The sequence below is a fragment of the Pipistrellus kuhlii genome, unplaced genomic scaffold (assembly GCF_014108245.1).
Source record: "Pipistrellus kuhlii isolate mPipKuh1 unplaced genomic scaffold, mPipKuh1.p scaffold_m20_p_8, whole genome shotgun sequence".
NCBI lineage: Eukaryota > Metazoa > Chordata > Mammalia > Chiroptera > Vespertilionidae > Pipistrellus > Pipistrellus kuhlii.
The window spans coordinates 10,707,729-10,732,144 of NW_023425584.1; the positions used below are offsets into that span (position 1 = coordinate 10,707,729).

The 24,416-nt window shown below is 35.3% G+C and overlaps 1 protein-coding gene across 2 annotated transcripts in view; it reads right to left on the reverse strand.

Annotated features, from left to right (window-relative positions):
* Positions 1-10,817: 10,817 nt before the first annotated feature.
* Positions 10,818-24,416, reverse strand: part of GABRG2 (gamma-aminobutyric acid type A receptor subunit gamma2) — an 81,834-nt gene continuing 68,235 nt past the window's right edge. The window contains exons 7-10 of one of the 2 annotated variants that reach the window (XM_036424532.2): positions 19,843-19,995; positions 16,865-17,070; positions 14,643-14,666; positions 10,818-13,259 (exon numbers count right to left, since the gene is read on the reverse strand). In XM_036424532.2, coding sequence (XP_036280425.1) covers positions 12,984-13,259; positions 14,643-14,666; positions 16,865-17,070; positions 19,843-19,995 — 659 coding nt within the window. In that variant the 3' untranslated portion in view covers positions 10,818-12,983. The remainder of the gene's footprint in view (positions 13,260-14,642; positions 14,667-16,864; positions 17,071-19,842; positions 19,996-24,416) is intronic. The other variant, XM_036424533.2, reaches the window with a different exon arrangement.

Below are 24,416 nucleotides of genomic sequence, written 5' to 3' on the forward strand. Positions count from 1 at the left end.
AGCCCCTCCTTTTTTTCTTTTTCTTTTTTATATATTTTTTCAGTGCCTCCTTGAGCAGAGGCCAAGGCTAGCGGGAAGCAAGTATCTAGGGTTTATTTATCTTCTATAATTGAAACTTTGTAGCCTTGAGCATAGGTCAGGACTGGCCAGGGCAGGTGGGAAGCTTGGCTTCCTCCATTGCTGGGGAAACCCAAGCCTCCTGCTTGCTCCAGCTCTGTGGCCAGTGCCATCTTGGTTGGCTTACTTTGCATACTCACTCCTGATTGGCTGGTGGGCGTGGCTTGTGAGCATAGTGCAGTGATGGTTAATTTGCATGTTTCTCTTTTATTAGTGTAAATAATAAATAAATTTCAAGTTAATATGGTCCAAATCCCTCATGAGAACATTCTGATCCCCCTGATGTCACAGTGTCAGATAGTTGCAAAAACAGAGCTAGACTAAAATTTGTTTTTCTATTAACATTTTTTCTATTGTGCCCCATGACTTCACAGCCAAAGGATTAATAATGTTTGTAGATAGATAAGAATGAATATGAAATATGAATATGTATAAACATATCCCTTTAAATATTTAAAAGTATGTATAATACTAAAAGTATATATTTTAGTATATATATTGAAAAGTACACTGATAAATAATTTTCACACAATGTCCAATCTCTGTACCCAGCATCCATATAATGAAACAGTATTAACAGTATCCCAGAAGCCTCTCTTTTGCCCAGGAATTCTCTCCTCCTATCCTCATACACCCCCTAACCCCACAGATATACACACACACAACACTCATAAGAATATTCTCTATTAGTACTTCTGCCCACAGATTAGTTTGGCTTTTTTTTTGAATTTTATATACATTGAATCTTACAGGTGCTTTCCTTTGAGTTTGTCATTTGGCTCTAAATCACAGATGTGGATTCATCTGTATTATTGCTTGTAGTTTATTTAATTGTTGTGAATTCTACTGTGTAGAATGTGCTATGTGAGAGTATATCAAAGCTTTTTTTTTTTTTATCTGTTCTGCAGTTGATAGATATTTAAGTAAAGCTATTAAAAATAGTGGCATGATGAATATTCTTGTAACCATTTTCGTCTTAGGGAACAAAATGCTTTTAGGAGCAGAATTGCTGGGTCATTTGGTTATGAATAGTTTATCTTTAGTAGATTCTTTAAACAGTTTTCCAAAGTGCTGTGCAATTTACACTTCTACAAGCAGAGTGTGGGAGTTTCTGTTGCTCCATACTAGCCAATGCTTGACATTTTCTTTTTTTAAATTAGTTTCAGCAGTTGTTTAGTTACGTGGAATTGTAGTTTTAATTTACACACCAGTGTGGACTACATAAAATTATTTGAGTATCCTCATTTGTGAAGAGAGCCTGTTCACTTTTTGCCCATTTTTTTTTATTGGGTTGTTGTTTTCTTACTGACTTATTTGACCTCTTTTTAGAATTTGAATGGGTCATTTGCCATAGTAATGTATTTCAAACAATTTCTAGTTTCTCTATAGGTTGCTTTCTTAAATTTGTCTTTAGAAAAAAAGTTCTTAATATAATTCAATTCGTCACTGTTTATATTATGGTTAGTACCTTTAAAAAAAAATCTTAACTAAGACATCTTTTCTTCCTTCAAGACCTCTTAAATATTTAAAATTTTTGTCTGAATTACATAACACAAAACTCTACAAGAGATTATTTGTTAGGAGAAAAATAGAATACTTTGGGAATGTGCAAAGATCTAAAATATCAATGTCTGTGAACTAAACTGTATAACAATAATGTGTATCAAAATATAGTGGCATATCTGAAATATAGAAATATGTGTCAACTTTTGTCATTATTAATTGTCACTAAAGCAGGCATTTATTGAGTAACATCTTTGAGCAGCATACTGTGATTAAGCTTTATGTCATAAATAACAGAACATTTTGAAAAATTGTGAAATATTTTCTATTAAATATATAAATATAAGTGCTTAAATTATTGCAAGTGGTAATATGTAAATTTTAATAGCAAAAAATCAAATCACATATGACAGAATTATTACATTTAGAATTCTAGTTAGATTACTCCCCACATTAATGGATTGATAGTCAGGAAAGTATGGATATCTTTATCCTTCCCCCATCCTTCATCTTTATAACTTGTTATTAGTCTTGTTCTTACTGTCACTCAGAAGACATAAAGGTGACCTAATTATTATATCTCATATAAACTGTATGATGTAGTAAAAATAATTATTTGATACGGAAGTTATATAAAATAATCATTAAATAATCATGTCTTTATTTTCTTATTTCTGATTAGATATTAGAACATTAGGTATGAAAAATAAGAAGCCCATGAAATTGGTTTTACAATTACTTAAAAAGTTAATTAAGAAAATTATAAAGAATAGCTAACTTATCAGGAAGAAAATAATTTCTAGTTTTGACTTTTTTTTGGACAGACTCTTCCTGGCAAAATTTAATTTAAGAAAATATTACATTTAGTTTTCCCCAAAAACTAATTCAGTCTATTGGTTGTCATTGATGAATAATTAGTAAATAATAAAAACAACACACATATTTTAGGAAATCTTATTGTTTCTGTTGCTAGATATTGGCTTTGATGGTGGTTTTAGATTATGTGTGTTTTTTTAAATCTTCATCAAAGAATTATTTTCTCACTGTTTTTTTTTAGAAGTGAGAGGGAAAACCAGAGAGAAATACTAATGTGAGAGAAAGACATCGATTTGTTGCCTAATGCATGGGTCAGGGCCCAGATCAGGGAAGAGCCTGCAACCTAGGTATGTGCCCTTGTCCAAAGTTGAATGCAGGACCTTTAGTCTGCAGGCCGATGCTCTATACACTGAGCCAAACTGGCTGGGGTGGAAGATTACTTTTGATGTTATTCAAGTTAGTGTACTCTTCTGAGGGATGGGTTGTGGAAGGAGTGCCTTGGAAGATTGTAGAATTATGTAAATACTAGAGGCCTGGTGCACAGAATTCTTGTATGGCCAGTGATCAGGGCTGATCTGTGGGACAACCTGCAGGGCTATTGGGGGCCCCTGCTTGCACCTGCCTTGTCCTGGTACCACCCACTTGCTGGCCCTACCCCTATCCCCTGCCACTGATCACCATTAGTGGGGGGACCTGCAGGGCAATCAGAGTCCCCGCTGGCACCCTCCTTGGCCTGGCACCACCCGCTCACCTGTTCTACCATGCTGCCACAGTCTGGCTCTTGTTGGGGGCCACTGGGGCTGACAGTGCCTCCACTGCTGCCCCTGCCAGAGCCATATTACCAACACCTGCCATGTTCTGCACTGCCCCCTGGTTGTTAGTGCATGTTTAACTCCTGCTTGGTCGAACTCCTGCTCATGGGGACAATTTTTATCTTAGCCTTCTATTACATAGGATAAATACATGAATAAATAAATAAATACATAAAATTATATATATATATATATATATATATATATATATATATATATCACTAGTATTTTAAGTGGAAATGTCACAAATAATAATAAGTAGCATTCATTTTACAGATTTTGTTTTGAAAACTCTCCTTCATCTCTCAAGTGCCCATTATGGAATAGGACTTTACTAGGCATTAAAGATTCAGAGGTGAAAACTATAGCACCCACTCTTAAGGATTTTATAACTTTACATGAATACCATAAGAAGCTTTATAAGGAAGCTTTACATAGAGAAAATTTATAAGAAATTATGTGTATGCATGATACACATCATGTATTCATTTTGCAAATTTGGTGAAGAGCAATAAGAATTTTGTGATCATATATTTTCTTCTGATTTAATAGTTCTCACTACCTACTGAATTTAAAATCTAATACTTTTATGCCGTTATATGGTATGTAGTGCTTGTGTATTAGTTTGTAACATAAAATGATTTTTGTTTTTTTACTATAGATCAATACAAACTTGAGCCCAGCTGGTGTTGCTGAGTAGTTGAGTCTTGACCTATGAACTAGGAGGTCACAGTTTTATTCCAATGCCCCAATTGTAGGGAGTGTGCAGGAGCAACCAATCAATGATTCTCTCTCATTTGATTTTTCTCTCTCTCTCTTACCTCTTCCTTCCTTTCTATAATCAATAAAAGTATATTAAAATATATAAATAGAATTATACACTATATACTCTTTAAAAAAAATACTAATTGAGAGCCCCAGCTTTCATGGTAGCAGCAGGATTTTTTTTTTTTTACTTCAATAATTGCTACTAATTCTCCATTACCAAATGGGGGAGGTCAGCAACTTAATTTAAAACACTTTTCAGAGCACTTTAAGAATTTCTATTGCTTATTTCCTAAGTAAAAATCACAAATCCTGAAAACCAAAAGAAATGCATATTGGCTGTATACTTCATCTATATTCCAGAAGACTTTTTTGAAGGAAAAAGAGATTAAATGCTGTGTTATATATTGAAAAAGATTCTCTCCTTGACTAAACTGTAATCATATTCTTCTCAACCCTTTGATCCCCTAGGACCAAGCATTGGACATCTGTAGTCATCTTTGTTTTGCCCAGTTTCAACAACAGCCCTCTTGAGTCCATTTAGGAAAAATCCTGCTAGCCTTGCTTGTTTCCCTTTATGTGTTTTTATCCACTAATCCCCACTGTGCTCTTTGTTATAAGTCTCCATTTGTCCTATATTTGAAGTTGAGTCCAATCTCTCTCCCCTACTACAAACCCTAGGTGCAGTATTGAATAAAGTTTTACTTAATGTCTTTAAGTGATTTTTTTAATTAAAAATGTATAATTCTAGTTTAGGGAAACCCTATAACCCATCACTTTTATGCTTCTTTTTTATTTGTAAGATATAAACATATTAAAATTAATGACAGAATACCAGTTTAAGGCAATTTTCCCATATTTATAGTATTGGGGAAGAGATAACTATTTTGTGATCACATCTTTACTTATGCAGTAATAATTCTCACCACCTACTGAATTTCAAATTTAATACTTTTTTTTTGGCATTATATTGTAAACTCTGTAAGGTTAGGCCTATACCAATAGTTTTAACCACAATATTTCTAAAGCTTACTGCATTGCTAGGCATATGGTAGGTGCTCAATATATTTAATCGAATGGAATCACATCTTCATTACTTTGCAAATGCATCAATTACCTTTATTTTTGGGGGGTGGAAAAAAGTGAAAGAATAAAGATAGATTAACTAGAGCCTTAGAAAAAGAAAGGAACTAAATTTAAGTACCAAGTAAAATTGCCCTATACTTCTGTTCAACAGAGTTAAATCAGGTTCTAAAGAGGACTAGTTCCTCCATCTTTTATGGGAGTTGAAGATCTTCAATGAAGATGTCATAATCTTGCATTCTGTTGTACACTGGGTTCAGAGTGTCTACTGAGCTGATCTGGTCCAGCGATAGTCACTTTAGGTTAAGTTGTACCAGTTAAGTTTTAATTGTCCCTGAAGTCATATTGTTTACAAAACCAGGACTCTTGGTATTGCTATTTTTAGCCTTAAACCCAATATAGAATTATACCCTCGGGTTCCCACTGACTCAGAAGGCCTTTCTCTTTTAAAACAGAGCAGATGAGAAGTATTGGCTCAGAAAGTCCACCCTTTGTTACAACAGCTCCAGGCTGCTCTGACTGCAAATCACTGACTGACTTGGCACCCTTGCATGGTGCTCACCAGAGGGCCACAGCTATTAACCCACATTAACTCCCAGAAAGCAGTATTCTGGAGGCATTTGCTTGACTGTTATAAAACCAATTGGAAAGTCATTCATGTTGAACCGAATACATCATATAACATATATAAATCTCTAGTATTCCAATGTGATTACTGTTAAAGACTGCTTTTTTCATGAAACAGGAATCAATTAAAGACCTAAATTTTACCTTTATCATCAGAGTTAATATGACTACCATGCAAATAAAAGAGGCTCTGTCATTCACTGTACGTGCTAATTTTTGGGGAGATAAATGATGTGCTTAGTAGTTAACTTTTTCTAGTAGATGAAAGATGATGTTTTTGCTCTTTAAAATGCTCTATAAGGTTTTCATTTATAGTCTTACAAATGGAAGTTTTAAAGCAGGAATGGGAATTCTTCACATATGGTGGAATGCTCTGTGTGCCAGAAAAAATACTTTATGGTTTCACTAACAATTAGAATAATGATTTCTTTTACCTATAACTATTTTTATGCAGCCCCGTTAGGAATGCTTATATTCTTATCTTACTCCTCTATCAAATTATGGGCATCTTACAGCAGAGAATGCCCTGTATTTTATTTTGTCTTGCACTCATGGTGCAGGTATGTGAGAGTTGCAGTATGTGTTTACAGAAAGCTTTATACTGAATTGAATTTATAGATGCTTAATTGAAACATTTCCATATCCATAAAAATGCAAGTAACAGAAGGAATTATGAGGCAAATTTATAGGAAATACACAGAAGATTCTTAAGATGCAAATGAATGGTGAATTATTTATATCATATTCTTGTCATAGAATTTTTCATTTAAAATATGTATACTGAAAGGATTGGATGAATGTAAGTACTTAGCTGAGGTAAACATTTGGGATTAGGCTACTCAAAAATCACATCAAGTACTGGGAGAGAGAAAAGAAAATAGCCTATTGTACTTTAAGTGAAATTGGAAAGTTTATGGACCAGGTAGAATCTTTAATTAGTGACTATTCTGCCTATTGAGCAGAGAGAGGCATTCTAGGAATATGACACTCTTGGAGAAAATTGAAGGAGAAAACAGGACCGATGAGTGAAGATAGCAGTGTGAAGATATGAAAGAGTTTAGGAGGGTCTGAATGTTAGATGATGATTAATAACATCATACCATAAAAAAGCAACAGAGGAGAGATAGAGTTAAGATATGTTAGAAGAATTTGGAGATAGTATACAAAGGGGGGATAAATGGTGATGGAAGGAGACTTGACTTGGGGTGGTAAACACACAATACAATATACAGATGATATATTATAGAATTGTATACCTTAAACCTATATAATTTTACCAATATCACCCCAACAAATTCAATTGAAAGAAAAATAAAAGGCAAAAGATTTATACGGTCTGAAGAGAAACCAGAGCACCCAGCAAAGCTATCACTCAGAATCGAAGGCCAGATAAAGAGCTTCACCAATAAAAAAAAAGCTAAAGGAATTCATCACCACCAAACCAAAATTATATGAATTGCTGAAGGGGGTTCATTCGGAAGAGAAAGTAAATAAAGATAAAAATTATGAACAACAAATACGTAACTATCAACAAGTGAAACTAAAAACCAAGGAAATTAAAAAAAAAAAATCTGATGAACAATATTAACTGGTGAATATAATAGAATCAGAGGTATGGAAGGGAGTGAACTAACGATTATTGGGGGAAAGGGAAGAGGAGGATGTGGGAAGAGACTGAACATAAACTGTGCACCTATGGATGAGGACAATGGGAGGTGGGGAAAGGGCAGAGGGTGGGATGGGAACCTGGTGGAGGAGAGCAATGGAAGGGGGGGCTGGAGAAAGAGGAACATTTGTAATAATATTAACAATAAAAATTTATTTAAAAAATAAATAAATAAAAGAAAAATAAAGATATGTCAGAAGGATAAGTGACTAAATATCCTCATTTATAGATGAGACTAAGTCTCTTGAGATAGGGATATTTAGGAAAATCCCAGGTGTGACTTGAATTATCTACCTCTAGTCCAGTGCCATTATTATTATTATTATTATTATTGTTATTATTATTATTTGTGGAAAGAGTTCTCAGTAATGATTAAGCATCTTCATGTTCATTTCATTAAGAATTTTGCAAACTTAGCTACAAAATAATATATTGATGTAGTTATATTCCAAAAAACACTACATTAAAATGGCACTACACATCTATTTGTAGTGTTATTTATTTACTTAGTAATTCAATTCAGCATTTCTGTATTTTTAAGGGAAGTCATAATGTTTACTTTTTAAAAATATCTACTTTTGTATTTTCTTATTTATCACATACAGTAATTTAAATGATACACAGTTCCACTTGGAAATGGTTACTTAGCTCTATAATTTCCTTTATGTACATGAATTTTCTAAGTATGGCATAATGTCAGTAAAGATGTTTATTTAAATGCATTCATACATAGTAGAAAACTGTAGTAGTTAAAATAATAAATACTAATTCTTAAACAAGGTAGATTATGATTCTTGTGCCCTTTTATTTCTGATACTTCATATCTGTGCTGAGGAAAATTACTAACATTCAATCATCCTTTAGTAGTAACACAGTTGTCCCTTACAATAAAACTATGAACCATCATTATTCCCATTTTTCAGATGAAGAAACTGAGGCAAAATAAAGTTGGACACTAGGTTTGAACAGTGTCAGGATTTGAACCGAGGTAATCTAGGGCAAAAGCCTTTGTTTTTTTCATTTTGTTATACAAACAATAACAGGGGAAGACTTTCCTAATTAGATGCCAGGTGCATGAAATTTATGTACTGTGGTGTGAGATCCCTCAGCCTTGTGTGCGCTGTCTCAGAGTCTGGGATATCCACCTTGCAATCCGAGATCCCTCTCAAAGTCTGGGACCCCTCACTTCTTACCACCCACGTGCTTGCTGCTCCTTAGTGCTGCTGCAGAGGCAAGAAAGACTTCCACCACCACCACTGCACTCACCAGCCATGAGCCCAGCTTCTGGATGAGCTGGCTCCCCCTGTGGGAATACACTGACCACCAGGGGGCAGCTCCTGCATTGAGCGAGTCTGTCCCCTCATGATCAGTGTGCATCATAGAAACCAGTCATTCCACTGGTCATTCAGTCGATTTGCATATTAGAGTTTTATTATATAGAATTATAGCAAAAGTAAGTGACAATTGGATTTTGTAAGTAGCCTATAATTTCTAACATTAGAATGAATAGTTTAGATCGCTCGCACAACTTTCCTGTTATAGTAGAAAGAATGAGCCTATAGACCAGCCAGAGGAGACTGCATGGTTGTCTAATGTCCCAATCCCTGAGGGCCAACTCTTATGCTGCAATTTTTCATACCACTGTAGATCTCATCTTTCAAACAGAATTTTGAAAACTGTGGGTAACATTCAATATTGACTAGTTATTATATTAGAGAAGAAATGAAATCTGTTAACTCATTTCTGCTGCTAGGTATTTTAAAATTGGTCTTATTGAAATTAAAACAATGAAAGTGAGGTCAAGATCAGCAAATTTGGCAAATCCTAAAGATAGAAGAATAAAGTGTTTCAGAATTTTACTTCCCAATCCTGAGGCACTATGAGGTTCAGAAGAAAGATCAATGCCCAGGTGGCTTTTTCATGTTTGCCATTAACTGGTTGTGTGACCTTAGGAAACCTAACGTGTACTGAGAAAATATAGCAGAGCTCTTGGCCTAGGTCAGTCTCCCTTTTTCCTACATGTTTGACAAGAAACCATAGTGACAAAGCATAAAGAGAGCAATTTTTGACAAAATCCCTAAAGGCCACTTCATTTGGTTGATGTAATTTGACCTTCACCACATAAAAATTGTTGCTATTTGTCAGAATAATGTTGCTACCTTAAAACAGTGTGTGTGTGTGTGTGTGTGTGTGTGTGTGTGTGTGTGTGTAAAGGCCATACCATGAATATCAACTCAGCTAAAGATAAGGGCATTAACTAGAGAACAGACAAGACCTAGCTAAAAACTTTTTCTTTACATGCCTGAGAGGTGGGAAATAGATGTTTAAATTGGATGCTGGAAGCCATGTGGGACCAGGATAATGTCAGGCAGAGGGAGGTTAGAGCAGCTGTGTTTGTAAAAAATGATGCTTTTTTTTTTTAAATTTTAAAGGACTTCAAGAAAATGGGGTTCTGGAGGATAGCTCTCTATGTTTCTAAGTTTCAGGGCTACAGAGAAGGGCTCTTTAGCCTTAAAAAACAAACAAACAAAAACAAACAAACAAACACACAAAAAACAACTAATGTAATGTGTGAGGGGTTTTTTCTTTTTCTTCTTTTCAACAGTAGACTTAGATTTTCAACCTAGATTTTTAAAGAACGTTCGCAATGCGTACTCTTTAAAGATCAAACATTGTGACACAGAGTCACATTAAGGCTGCGTTCCTTTAGGAGAGCTGACCCAACAGAGTGCATGGTTAGCTGAGCACTATAGGCACTAGAAGTGAGGGAAGGGACTTTTGCCCCTTTGTTGAGAGACACTACATTTGTTGGCATTATTGTACCTAATTTATAGCAGGGAAAATGGATCTTCATTAAGGCTGAATTGACAATTGTTAAATAACTAGTAAATGTAGAGTTGGGCACTGATTGGTTCAGTTCAGTGAATAGAGCGTTGGCCTATGAATTGAAGGGCCACAGATTTGATTCTGATCAATGGCATATACTTTGGTTGTGGGCAGGCTTGATCTCCAGTCAGGGGCATGATGAAGGCAACTGGTCAATATTTCTCTTTCATGGGTATTTCTAATTCTCTATCTCTCTCCCTTCCTCTTTGTAAAATTCATAAAATATATTTTTTTCAAATGTAGAGTTGGGATTCCAACTATGTCTGACATTGTGTCCATATTCTTAACCACACCACAAGTTTTGAGGTACAGAAGGCCTGAGCTTTATTACATCATGACCTTTCTACCTTCTGTCCCTAATGCCACACCCAAAATGCATTTCTTAATTCTTGTGAAGTGAAGGGCATCATGATACAAAAAACAATTCACTGTTCACGAGAGAAACTCACAGAAAGGGAAGGCAGTGTTGGGGAATGAGCCAGGAAGAAATGGTCACACTCTTTAAGACATACACGTCCAATCAGACCACTGGGATGCCACCATGGATGAGAATGCAGCATTTTTATTGTAAAAGTCCACATAGTAGGCATTTCCCTTTGCAAAAAGGTTTTCAAATACATAGACAGGGAACAGTTGATAATGAATATTTAGGGTATGTATAATATATATTAATATTGCCAATACTATGCACACATTGGAAAGCCAGCTTTTCTGAGTTTCCCCATTATGGAATACATTTCAAGTTGACAATAATAACGTGTCTCACCATTGAAAATTTGCCAACCACTCTCCCAAGGAGTCAACATTTAATATGTTAACAATCTAAAACAAGAAAATAATTGATTCTATTTACATGTGTTTGAGGTTACACACTAGAGCACTGGTATATTAAACATTTGTAAAATTGGCAGCTAGATGTGTTTCAAGATTCATCCAGATGACATTACATGGATTTATATTAACAAAGTCACTGTCTCTTTTTTTCTATTCTTTTCTACACTTTTTTACTCTATAAAGATTTACTAGCTCTGATTGAATTCTTACTTAGAACAATGATTGCCATAAAGAAGAACTGGCAAAGGATGCTAACTTAGAAAAATAAGGATTCAGGATGAATCCACAAAGATGAAGCTCTACTCATGATGTTTTGAAGTCTGTGACAACCACTTTATGTGATTACAATCTACCTGAATGATTGCGTAGGCTCAGCCTCCTTGTAAGTCATTCATTTGTTTTTTCATTTTTTAAGTTTAATCTTCAGTACATTAAAATTTCCTTTCACAGAGTATAGAATACTATATTCTAAATACTAGTCAGGTATGAGTATTGATCATGCCTGTCATGTGTCCTCAAGGACAATTGTCATAGGTCAAGGTTGACTCACTTCTAAACATGAAGAAATAATATAGAACTTTTAATTATTCTCTAGCAGACTAATTTTTGTATACAAATAGAGGACGTAAGTATTGTTTTAAAGGAATATAGACATTAGCTAAAATAAACTTTTGAAAATGAATATAAATAGCCTAAGTTCTTTGGATCCTTCTGTTTATATCTACAAAGTCAAATATCACTTGACATTGCCAACATGCAAAGATGAGTCACTGGTTCCAGGCCAGCACAGAGAAATACATTGGCATGATATGGGTCCAGTTCACTCCAAACCATACTTGTTGAGCACCGTGTGCCAAGCACTGTGCAAGGTGCTTAGGACCCAAAGAGGACATTGAAAAGGACACTGCCACCGAGGCACTCACAGTCACTACAAGCAGATCTTGCGATGGAGAGTAAGTTCTGTTAAGATCTATAGTCCTAAAAGGAAGGAAAAATAGCAGCAAGCACATACAATCACTTTATACTCTATGAAATTTGGCATATTTAGAGGTGGCAAATATTCAGTCTATATTTTACTCAGAGTGCTTAATATGTCATACGAGGAAGTATAAGCTATTTCAATCTTTATGCAAGAGGGAAATGATAGTGAAAAATTTCCCCTCCAATTCCAATCCCAAATCTTTATAATTGCATTCATGATTCTTTTGTAGCCCAAAGACACAAAGAGTAAAAGACAATGCTTTAGGATGTTAACTTCAATCCATTTATTTTGCCTCTAAAGAGATGCATGCATTAAACTTGAAGCATTCTAAGTTATTGAAATATTTACATCATTGTACATGTGATATGAAGGGAATTTTCTTTCTATCTTGCGATCGAGGTATAATAGGTTTCTTGTCTAGGTTCTTATATGTAAAATGAGTTGTGATTTGTCTCAAATGTGGGAGATATTCTGTTGGGATCAGTTCACTACAACTTGACCCCCCAATGGTCTTAGGGAACAGTTTGGGATATTTTGCATCTAACTGTATTTTGAATGGGATGAGGACACCACCACTGCAAATACTCATTGCTTTTCCTATTTCAGTTCTGTAGCTGGAAATACCTTGTTTGATTTCAATGTTCTTGCTCTAATTTCAACTTGCCCTGCAGGTTTGCAACACAGAAACATTATAGTTTAAATTACACTTATCAAAGGCGAGTTGAGTGCAAACAATATGACATTAATACAATTTACCAGGTTAGAACAGAGAAACAAATTCAGATTATTATAAACCGCACAGAGGGACTATTCAAGTGGACTTTGAAATGACACCTTCTCTCCATGAGATTTAGTAAATAAGACCCTTGTTAACACTAAGACCCCTATCTCTTTACAGGTAGAGGTAGGAGACCCAATAAACCAAATTGAACAAGCAGAAGGCGGTGGGGAAGAAGATCCGTGCATATGAGTCCATCTTGGCAATCCGGATATGTATCCTCCCATGTCTCCAAGCTCCTGTTCGGCAATCTTCAAAACAGCAGAAAAAGCTGGCACAGTCCTTGCCATCCAGACACTCATACCCATACTCTTCATCTCTCTCTTGAAGGTGCGTGGCATTGTTCATTTGAATGGTTGCTGATCTTGGGCGAATATCAATCGTAGGGGCCTGAGGCAGGGGAGGGACAAAGAGGGATCAGAGTTAATTCCACTTGATAAATCCTGGGCTATTCCTCCACGATGTTAGCAAAGTGAATGATGAATCTGAAAATGAGTACTCAGGAAATTGCTATGACATCGTGATCTACAATGGTGAAATTAAACTCAGAAGGATAGCACATTTGCAGATTTTGAATTTTGAGTTTAAGCAGTGCAGCTGAAAATAATACCATCAAGCTTATAGCTGGAGCAAGAAGATTAAACACCAAAAGAACGCAAAGTTTAAAGATTTAAATCAAACAACTACATGGAATCTTATCCTAGTAAATATTAGATGGGAGCTGGGTTACATGAAGGCATTAAATGGTTTTGCATGTGAGTAGAACAGAGAAATAAAAAAATGTATCAATTTTGAAATCAAATTTTGTGTAATGCTTACCTATTGGCAAATAGTAAACCCCATTATACTGAGCAAATTTATTAGATGCTTTTAATATAAAATGTTAAAAATATGAATACTGTAGAAGTTTCCTGAATTTGTACTACAAGAGTATGGCTCATGTTTTAGAGGAATAAGGTACTTTGTGTAATATTCACCATCTAGAAGTTTCAGAATGTCAGCAAGGTTTACCTGCTAGTGAGTGAGATTCAGAAAAATATTCTACTGCCTGTCAAACATTATTTAGCATTTGAGAAAAAAATTAGTACTAATCAGCTGAATCCTGATCTAACTTATGTTTTGGGATGAATTATAAAATTGTTTTAAGACTCAGTGGTCTATTTGAAGTTAATATTGATGACTTAGTTTTACGATAATATAAATATAAATCCCAGTGTCTCTGAATCAGCTGTCAGAATTCAACTGGGAATAGAAATCTTATAATATTGCAAGACAGAGCCAAAAGGCCATCCTAGAAGGAAGGGATAGGTTTTTTAACTAAAGCATTTTAAAGAGAGTATTATTTTTACAGAACAGACAGGTAAAGCTTAGGCCAAAGGAGGTTATTTTTGCATTAGGATTTACAGAACTAAAATTTAAGGGCACATAGGTTATATGTGGTATATGGCAGATGCAGGCAGTGACACTGGATTTCATTTTCATCTGCGAAGAAAGGGTAAGTTTTGGCTTTGATGTTTAAAGAAGCCTTCTTCACTAACAACATCTCCTATTGCTTATAGCTTTTTAGCTTCATGTAAGGTCAAAACCGCTGTGAATTAGCATAGGGTTGTTGAATCAACTCTAGAAATAAACAGAACTTTCGTATTTTCAATGTTTTATCTTTAGTAGAATGCTTAAATGTCTATTCATAAAAAACAAACAAACACCATGTAAGCATTAATACTTAAACTCAGCCGTTGCATGCAGTGAATTTCCATTCCAAAAACATTATACCTTGAAGGAAAACATCCGAAGAAGCTTTGGGTTTGTAGACAGAAAAGAGAATGCATTTCATTTCATTAAAAGAAGAGGAAGAAAAGGGAAAGAAAAAAGAGACAAAATAAGATAAATTAAAATGCATTTTGAAAACATAGTAGGTGAAATAAACTAAAATTATAGGCACAGAAGGACAATTTTGAACATGGAACAAAGTATATGCCTAACGTTGAAAAAAGAGAATTTGGTGACTGCTAGTTAAATCTTTCATAAATTAACCCACAATTATCTAACTACAAAAGCCAGGGTTATTCATTTATGAGGAATCTTCTTATTTTATTTTCTAATTATCACTAAGAAGGTCTTATTAATTGAATCCTGACATAATGAATCAAAGCACATATTAAATGGGCAAATTAAATTCAGCCTCTCTTTAGTACCTTATGTTCTTGCTGCTCTGATAAAGCATCTAATTGACTTAAAAGGGAGAAATGCTTGAAATTCTCAGGTAATTTTATTTTCTCAGTTTCTTTCATCTTTTTCTCTTCTGCCTTGTTTTCTTCTGTCATCTTCATGACCATGGATTAAGGAATCCATATGTTTCTATTTCTGAAACAAAATGCACTCTGCAGTGACCTAGCTATTAGAGAGGGGCAAAGGGTTTTTTCCCAAGGACTCAGAAAAAGAGAGGGAAGGAGGGAGGGAGGAAAAGAGGAAAAGAGAGAGAGAGAGAGAGAGAGAGAGAGAGAGAGAGAGAGAGAGAGAGAGGACTCTTTAGATTTGTTTGAAAGCTAGTCCTCTTGTACCCTTGTAATTACTGGCAGGTAATAATGCTAAGTATCAGTAGAACCATCTTCTTGGGTGGGGGAGTGGAGGGATGAAATGGAAAGTGAAGGAGAGGGAGAAAACAAAAACAATTAGAAAACGAAAATAAGGAGAGAGAAGATGTGAAGGCAAAGAGAGGCAGAACACACAGGGAAGAAAAGGACTGAATAAAGTGTAATGAGTATTTGGGAAATTAGAGATAAGCATTTATTTTTTTATTAATCATAAAAAATGATGCTTCTTTCTTTACCTGTTATAAATTCTTATATTCAAACAAACATATACCGTGTAGAGAATTTCACTGGTGTCCTTGGAGATGCATCGGGATACAACCTAGAATCAGCCAGACTTCCTCATTATAATTCAGTCTCCCAAAGTCCATGGGTCAGAGAGTTAGCCACTATCATATCTCTCATGGCCCTTAGAGCAGATCAGGAAAGGCTATCAGTGGGGTGAATTCCTTGGCCCCTGCCTTGGAAGGGACTTTGACTTTCATGGGCCTCCTATGAGCCAGATATTGTGTTTAGGTAGGTAATTGGGTAGCTATATGCTCTCTCAACATTAATAATAAAAGACAATTGCTTTCGGCATTCATGTTTGTGCTTCATCTTCTCTATTTTAAGTTTGATGGCAAGGTGAAGTCATTCTCTCTGGTTCCAAATCACTGAAATCAATCCAGGTTAGTACTTATATAATCACCCACATCAACCATCATCATCAACTAGGGAATGATAAGAACTTTTATGTGTAAGGTACTATGTAATGCTTTTTACCATTGTTATAGTTATTTTTCATAGTAGCCCTATAACATATTTTATAATATTCTGTTATATATGATTAAAGAAAAACATAGGAAGGCTAAGTAACTTGCCCAAACAATAGATGAGATATTTCTTTTAAAATAAACAGGTGCACAGAGTATGAAGCCAAGAGAAGTCCTCTGGTGGCAACACACACACACACACACACACACACACACACACACACATTTGCAAAAGTGTGATGATTCTTGAAATTTAAAGAATCTTATGGCTTCCTGGTAGAAAGCTTTGGATAGAAAATCTTAATTTAAAATATCAATAATTTTAAAATCTTATAGTAAGGGGGCAGAAAGGTGAAAATAAATAAAAGCTGGAATAATAGCCGTTAGAAGAGAGATGCATCCCTCAGCAATGGTTACAGCCCCCATGAAATGAAGAGAGCAAGAGTCTGCCTTAGTGAATCAGGTATCTCTTAACTAATAACCATAATGAATCCTTATGTTCTGGTCAAAGTCACACATTCAGTTTTCATCTTGGAGCCCAAAGTGTTGAGCCATAACCTGAACATAGACTAACCAAGACAAAATCCAAACAAAACCAGGTGATCTTTTCTGCATAAAAACTTCAGTGGTCCCAGTAGGAAATGATACATACAGGGTTTTTCTTCTTTTTGTCTTTATCCTTGCTTGGTTTCCGGTTGCTGACAAAATAATGTAGGGTGCCATACTCCACCAAAGCAGAGAAGACAAATATGAAGCAGACAGACACAAAGAGATCCATTGCTGTGACATAGGAGACCTTGGGCAGTGACTTCCGGGCGATGGTGCTTAGGGTTGTCATTGTCAGGACAGTTGTGATACCTGAAGAGAGGCACAGTAGAAAAGGTTATGTGACCACATTAGCAAGCTGGGTGACTTAGTCACGATGGACTAAGTTTTGTGGTTTCTGATAAGCAACCTCAGTAATGGGAAAGAAAGTGTAATTAGAATCATAGACTATGTCCACAAATATTTGTTGCCTCTTAAATGCCATTTAACATTGCTGCACCTCTGCTTCCTTAGTTCTAAAAAATGTGATATTTTTTGTAATCATTACAACGACTTCTACATGCTTTAGTTGTGAAGAGTAGAACAGGCAGGGGGTCCATATTGAATATATCTGATTTGTCCTCAATGATCAACTTGTAGTCAATGACTGCTTTTTGCTTAGGGGTCTCTCCCTCATTCTTAGCTTACTCACCTTGCTGCCTTCTCCTACCATGGTCTTTTGCCAGTGAGCACTCATTTAATGAGTAATTAAATGAGTTACAGGAGTGGCCATAAGAGGGATTTTGATAGCAGAACTGTGTACTTCAAGAGAGGAAATCAATTTGAAATATTTTTCTTAAAATATTTGTGGGATGGAAAAATTGGAATGCAGAAATGTATTTGTTCCATCCTAAATAATAGAAGGGTAATATGCAAATAGAACAAACTGCAGAACAACTGAACAACCAATCAAAGTGTAATATGCTAATGATATGCTAAGACTGCTCAGCCACTCACTGTGATGTGCACTAACCACAAGGGGCAGACAGTTGAGTGACTGACCAGTTGCTATGGTGTGCACTGACCAGCAGGGGGCAGATGCTCCAACCAGTAGATTAGCTTTCTGCTAGAGTACTGCTGATCAGAACTGAGCGAGATGGGCTGGACATACCCTGAAGCCCTCCCATGGTCCCTCTCCAGTCTGATCGTGCACCAGTGGGGTCCCTCAGCCTGGCCTGCACCCTTTCACATTCCAGCAGCATAAGCCTCTCCTGATCAGGACTGATTGGGCTCAAGCCAGCTGCAGGCACAGTGGGGCCAGGATGAGTGGGAATGGCAGGTAGGAGCTGCAGGTGGCATTGGTCTGTGGGTTTCAGCCTGATCCCTGCAGGCCACCCAGAGGTGCCCCACCCTTGCATGAATTCTTGCACCATCCTCTAGTTTATTCGTAAGTATACATATATTACTCAAAAATAATCATTGTGCTACCAGCTATGTGCCATGCACTATACTGGGAATAAAAGATATTTGTATGCTAATGTGAGAGACAGACATAGCATGTTATACAGCACATTCTACTCACAGTGACAATTAATCATCCTAAAGTAATAGGCTCACACTATTTTGGGTTTGTTTTAGCATGTAGCATTAGACACTATTGTTGAATAGTACTTGTAACATAAAGTACCACATATAATGGGAAAATCAAAATAACTTTATTTTGAAACAGATGGGAGACTAAATTAGATTTGGCAGAGCACAAATATGCAAATTACATATTTAAAAAAAAATTCCCCAGGAATCACTCTGCCCTCAGGTTTAGTAGCCTGGGACAGATCATTTTGTCAGAAAATGACCACAGTTGCTAACATTGCTAGATCTTACTATGGTTTGTATTCTTTGCATAGAATAACTTATTTAACCTAATAAGTTATTCTATGCAAAGAATACAAACCATAGTAAGATCTAGCAATGTTAGCAACTGTTAGGTAAAGAAAATTATATGTTTTACATGTGAGGAAACTGTAAGGAATAGAGATTAAAGGATATTTCCGGGTCCATACTATAATTCTGAGTTGCCATTCAGGTTTATTAGATATCAAAGCCGCAGCTCTTAGCTATTCCATGATACTGCCTTCCCAGAAAAGACTGAGCAAGAGATGTGGTTCTAATTTCCTCATAGAGGATGAAAGGGATTATGGTTTAATAATTCATCTTTCAATAGCTTTATTCTTAGTTAAATCTTTAGGGAATTTTATGTAGCATAAAATTTTTATTCATGGACCTAGACTCCAATGTCCCTGTGATTATGTGGCTTTCTTATAATCTCTGTGCACCTTCTTCCTCATGTGAGAAAATAAATATTTGAAAACCTGAGACAAATATCACCATTATACAATAGATTAAGAAAACTGAACATAATCTTAAAAGTGGGGAGATGGGTTCTCAAAATTTCATAGGTGATTTTGTCCTCCCCAAAATAATCTTCCTACTGGCTCATAAGTAGCCAATTAACATGTATGTATGTCCTCTAATGTCATCATGATTGTGCATGTTGGAATTAATTAACAGCCCATGGTGTGCTGGTAAAGATGTAACAAATTACTTTAGAAAAAAATGAATGCTTTGATTTTTAGTGTTTGCTTATTTCGATGATATTACTACTTTCACCTTGGCTGATGTCAAGCTGCCAATGTGACATCACTAGAAACACTATTGCGAAAGGACAAATTATCAGTTCTCATGAGTTGGTGTCAGTAGTTCCAGCTTACAGAACTGCCCAAAGACCACAACGAAAAATCTATTGAAATTAGAAGGGTTTTTTGTTTGTTTGTTTGTTTGTTTGTTTTTAGCTAATTTAAATTTATTAAGATAATTTACTGAAGGGGGGGAGCATATTAAATTTGTTAAGAAAAACAGAATTAGGAAAATTTAAACATTTTTCCCTTTTTTAGTATACTAGTTTTCTTTAAAATGAAACAAAGAGCATTTCTATATAGCTGCTGATTGGATTAAAAGCAAATCAATTTGGAAAGGGGGATAAAGATTATGCCTTTTAGGTACTTACCTTGACTAAGTGATGTAAGATGAAGAACTGTGTCTTACCTAGAGAAGTTCTGGCTGGCACAGCATCCTTATTGATCCAGAAAGACACCCAGGATAGAACAACAATGAGTGTGCAGGGGATGTAGGTCTGGATGGTGAAGTACCCCATTCTTCTGCTCAGATCAAAGTAGACACTCATGACCACATAGTCTCCTGGGAACAGACCAGAGATAGCACCATGCAACCCCTTATCAAAAACTGAAAAGCATTTAAAAATGAGCATATGTTCAAATTTCTCACTTTTAAAATGAGAGTTCCATTCAGGGGTATGTTGAAAACCACCTTCTACTAACTTGGGTTTAAAAAAAATTTAAAAAAGCAAAATCTAGCTGAAACTGAAATCTGATCTTTCTAGAAGCAATGTGACTACTAGAAAGAAGGAAGCATTTTTGAGCATATTCATCATATTTTCTTCTTTTAAGTGATTTTTGATGGTGCCTTTTCTGGCTACGTAATAGACACAATATACTTAGTTTGTTTGTTTGTTGGGGAGAGATGGAGGAGAGCTTTTATACTTGCCTAAAATGAATCCTAAGATTTGTAACAATTTTCTCTTGTTCTCACGATCTATCTTCATACAAACCAGAAGGTAATATGTTGGTGCTTAAAACTAGTAAATAACTAGTTCACAATGAAATTCCTATACTGAGACATTTTTTTTCTCATACTTTCATTGAATCATATGGTTTTACTTCGTAGCAATTACTTCAATTAGTAATTTCTCATTTATTTGTGAAGTTGTTTTTGTAATGTTTGTCTCCAATATTAGACTTTAACTGCTTGAGTCCAAAAAGTGCCTATTTTAGCCCATCATTACACTACTAATAATTAGCATCCTGCTTGATTCTAAATAGGTATTTCATAATATTTGTTGAGTAAATGATCAAATAAATGAACACACTTAAAAATGTAAGCATAAAGCAAAACAAACAAACAAACAAAAGCAAGATATCTAGAGTCTGTATTTTTGAACCTTGGATTAAAAAAAGGAGTTTATGTAAATAATCCAGAATAGAGTCATAAAGGAATTAAGGAATGAAAGCTATACATGAGAACAACTTAATAGGACACGATTTGAGGTTTCTAGTTTTTTTTTTTTTTTTACAATCAGGAGTCATGCATTGCTTTTAAAAGTCCATGCCCTGCATTTTACATGGTTCTAAGTGAAATTTTAGGAAATTTTGATTTTTAAGTTTAGAAAATGTACTAGGGGGATATATCCCAGTTATCACAGATTTATGTTTTCTTTATGTGCTTGCAGAACATCAGTTTTAAAGACTATATCTACTCTTACAATGGGAAATGAACACATGAGAGACTGGTTTTCAAATATTGCTTCTTTTCTCTTTACCAAAGTATAATTTGTCTTAAAATGCAAGAAGAATGAAATCCAAATTATGTGTTTCATTTTAATTATTTGGCTTCATGCCCACGTTTCCCTGCTTACTTGGCTGATTTAGATCTGATTTGAAAATAAGGTACTTTAGAAGCCTCTTGCAGACAAGACTGATTTAGCAGGATGAGATATTACTGCTCAGCTCAGTTCCTCCTCCCACTCTCAAACACAAGGCCACACCCTTCCAAGCTGCTGAGACAGAAAAGTCCTCATAGCTCATTTTCAAGGAAGTAAAGACTCTTCCCTTCTAAGTGGAGTTATGAGTAGCTGCTAACCTTGCCTTTGGTGGATTAATGCACTATTGTCTGAGTCAGGCCTGGCCAAGGCAGTAACAATGAGCTGGACACTGGGGAATTTGGCTCTCATTGGTTGAAAGTACAAATTTATTTTATTATTTTTAAAATCCTCTCCTGAAGATATTTTTTCATATATATATATATATATATATATATATATATATATATATATATATATATAGAGAGAGAGAGAGAGAGAGAGAGAGAGAGAGAGGGAGGGAGGAAGGGAGGGGGAGAGACACACAGAGAGAAACATGGATGTAAGAGAGACACATTAACTAGTTGCCTTCTACATGCACCCCGATCAGGGCCAGAGATCGAGCCTGCAACTGAGGTTGCTGCCCTTTACTGGAATTGAACCTGGCATCCTTCAACCCACAGGCCGAAGCTCTATCCACTGAGTCAAACCAACTAGGGCAGTAGTCGGCAAACTCATTAGTCAACAGAGCCAAATATCAACAGTAAAACAACTGAGATTTCTTTTGAGAGCCAAATGTTTTAAACTTAAACTTCTTCTAATGCCACTTCTTCAAAATAGACCCGCCCAGGCTGTGGTATTTTGTGGAGGAGCCACACTCGAGGGACCAAAGAGCTGCACGTGGCTCGAGAGCCACGATTTGCCAACCCCTGAGCTAGGACAAAGGTGCAAAGTTACAAATTCCTTATTGATGTCAACTAGATTTTGATTAGTTCCTTGAGATTATACTTCTCTGTATTGATTTATCTGGACTAAAACTATTTAAAGTCAAACATTTTATAAATGAGTTTGGGCCTCACTTTTGTTTTAATTTAGAATATAATATACAAAGGCTATGATTGAGGATTAAAGACATTTGGGATAATCCCTACTAATGGCTATCTTTTCCACACTCTGTTTCTCTTATCAGAATACCAGAGGCAAATTCAAGATTGGAAAAAAAAAAAAAAGTTTCTTTTAAAATAATAACATTCAGGAGATACTTTTTCTCCCCTTGAGAAAGATTATTTTCCAAGTCCTTGAGAGTGTTCTGCATATTTTAAGTGTGTTAAATGACACTTTAGAAGTTATACTATTTTAAATAAATCTGGACAATTTTAGTAACTTCTTTTTACTCCCTCTCATGAAAGAGAATTTACACTTTGGCATTAATGATTTGACTCTCTGAAAGGTGAACTTTAATTTTTCCTCAAGTAACAAGATAATTATCTCAATTCAATTCTCCTCCTCCCTTTAGGCCAGCTTCTAAACTCCCCTAGCTTTTTAATCCATTGATTTCTATTTTAAGATAATAGCTTCTGAGCATCTTTCATCTTTACCAGCAAATCCAAAACTTTTTTTTCCACTAGAGTACAGATTCAAATTTGGGAATGGCCCATTTAAAAAGAAAGCAGCTTCCCAGTGATAGCCTTGATGCCTGTCTTATCTCTAGGCCTTATCACTTTTTTGTATTTTTAAAAATTCTTGGGCCCAGGAGCCAATGAAATCAAATCCCCTGAGGGTGCTGCATCAGTGATTCACCAAGTCAAAGGGTTCAGTGTCAATTCAGTCTAAGGTAGCTGTTTCAACCACTGCCAATTTATTCTTTTTATTGAATTATTCTAACATAAATATTTAAAGTCATAGCATATTATAAATTATTGTGTTCCCTGCTTTTGTCCCAAGTTAGGACATAATAGGCAAGCTGTGATTGAGGAGAGAAGACATAGAATTTGAAAGACACCCATTAATGTCTATTCTTTATTTTTTGTAAGCTTCTTATGTCTAGTCTCAGGAAGAGACTGTCAACATCAGTGAATAATGAATACCAGTTATTATTTTCTTGGAGTGAAATAACCCATATGAAAGTTTTAAAATTCAAATTTATTAGAGAATTTAGGCTCTATTTCATACATGAAACTACCTCTTAATAACTTGAAGATTCCATGATAGAGAAATATGACCCTCCATTGAACACCCCAAATCAGAAAAAACTAATTACTTTCTAGTTACCAATAATGTAGCCCTACTATGTGCAGACACTGGGCTGAATGATGTGCATATATTATCTCTAAACATACTAATCACTTTGCCAAAATACCCTGTTTCCCCAAAAATAAGACAGTGTCTTATATTAATTTTTGCTCCCAAAGATGTGCTAGATTTATTTTCAGGGGATGTCTTATTTTTTCATGCGCTAGGTCTTACTTTCCGAGGATGTCTTATTTTCGGGGAAACACGGTAATAATAATAAAGCTTTATTTTGTTACTCTCATGATTCTTCCTCCACTTAACTATAGTGAATAGAGTACATTTTATTCCACCAGGTTAACTTTGAAGACATAATTACTATTGTACTCTTTTTTACATTCCTTTCTATAGTCTCATCTTTATTTAAATCAACATATATTTTTAATCTCTGCTATACATAGAACATTTATTTTAGGTAATGTGGAGGTTGGCACCAAAGGAACTGCACAACTAATTCTAAATTAAATGGATTAAATGGGAACAAAAGTATTTTATCTCTGACTACAACTTAGTTAAGTACTATGCTGAGACAATGCATTATATCTACCTTTAGTCTTTCTTGTTAAACTCTTGAATCTAAGGCATAATTCTTAGAAGTTTATTCGACCACTAGCAAGTAGGAGAGTTGGTTACATTTTCATTTGGGGAAATTCTGAAATTAGATCTATACCATACCTAACACACAAAAATAAATTAAAAATGGATGGACCAATGACCCAAAATTATCTGTGAATTTAAATACTGCACATGGAAAATTAAATATTTTTATTGCATGCTTCTATATTTTTTCTGTCTTTATCTGTCCTGGAATCATATCTCAGCTAGATCCCTAACTTATCTCCTCATTCCTTTTCCTCATTCCAACCTTTCAACACTTCCCTTCAACCAACAGACA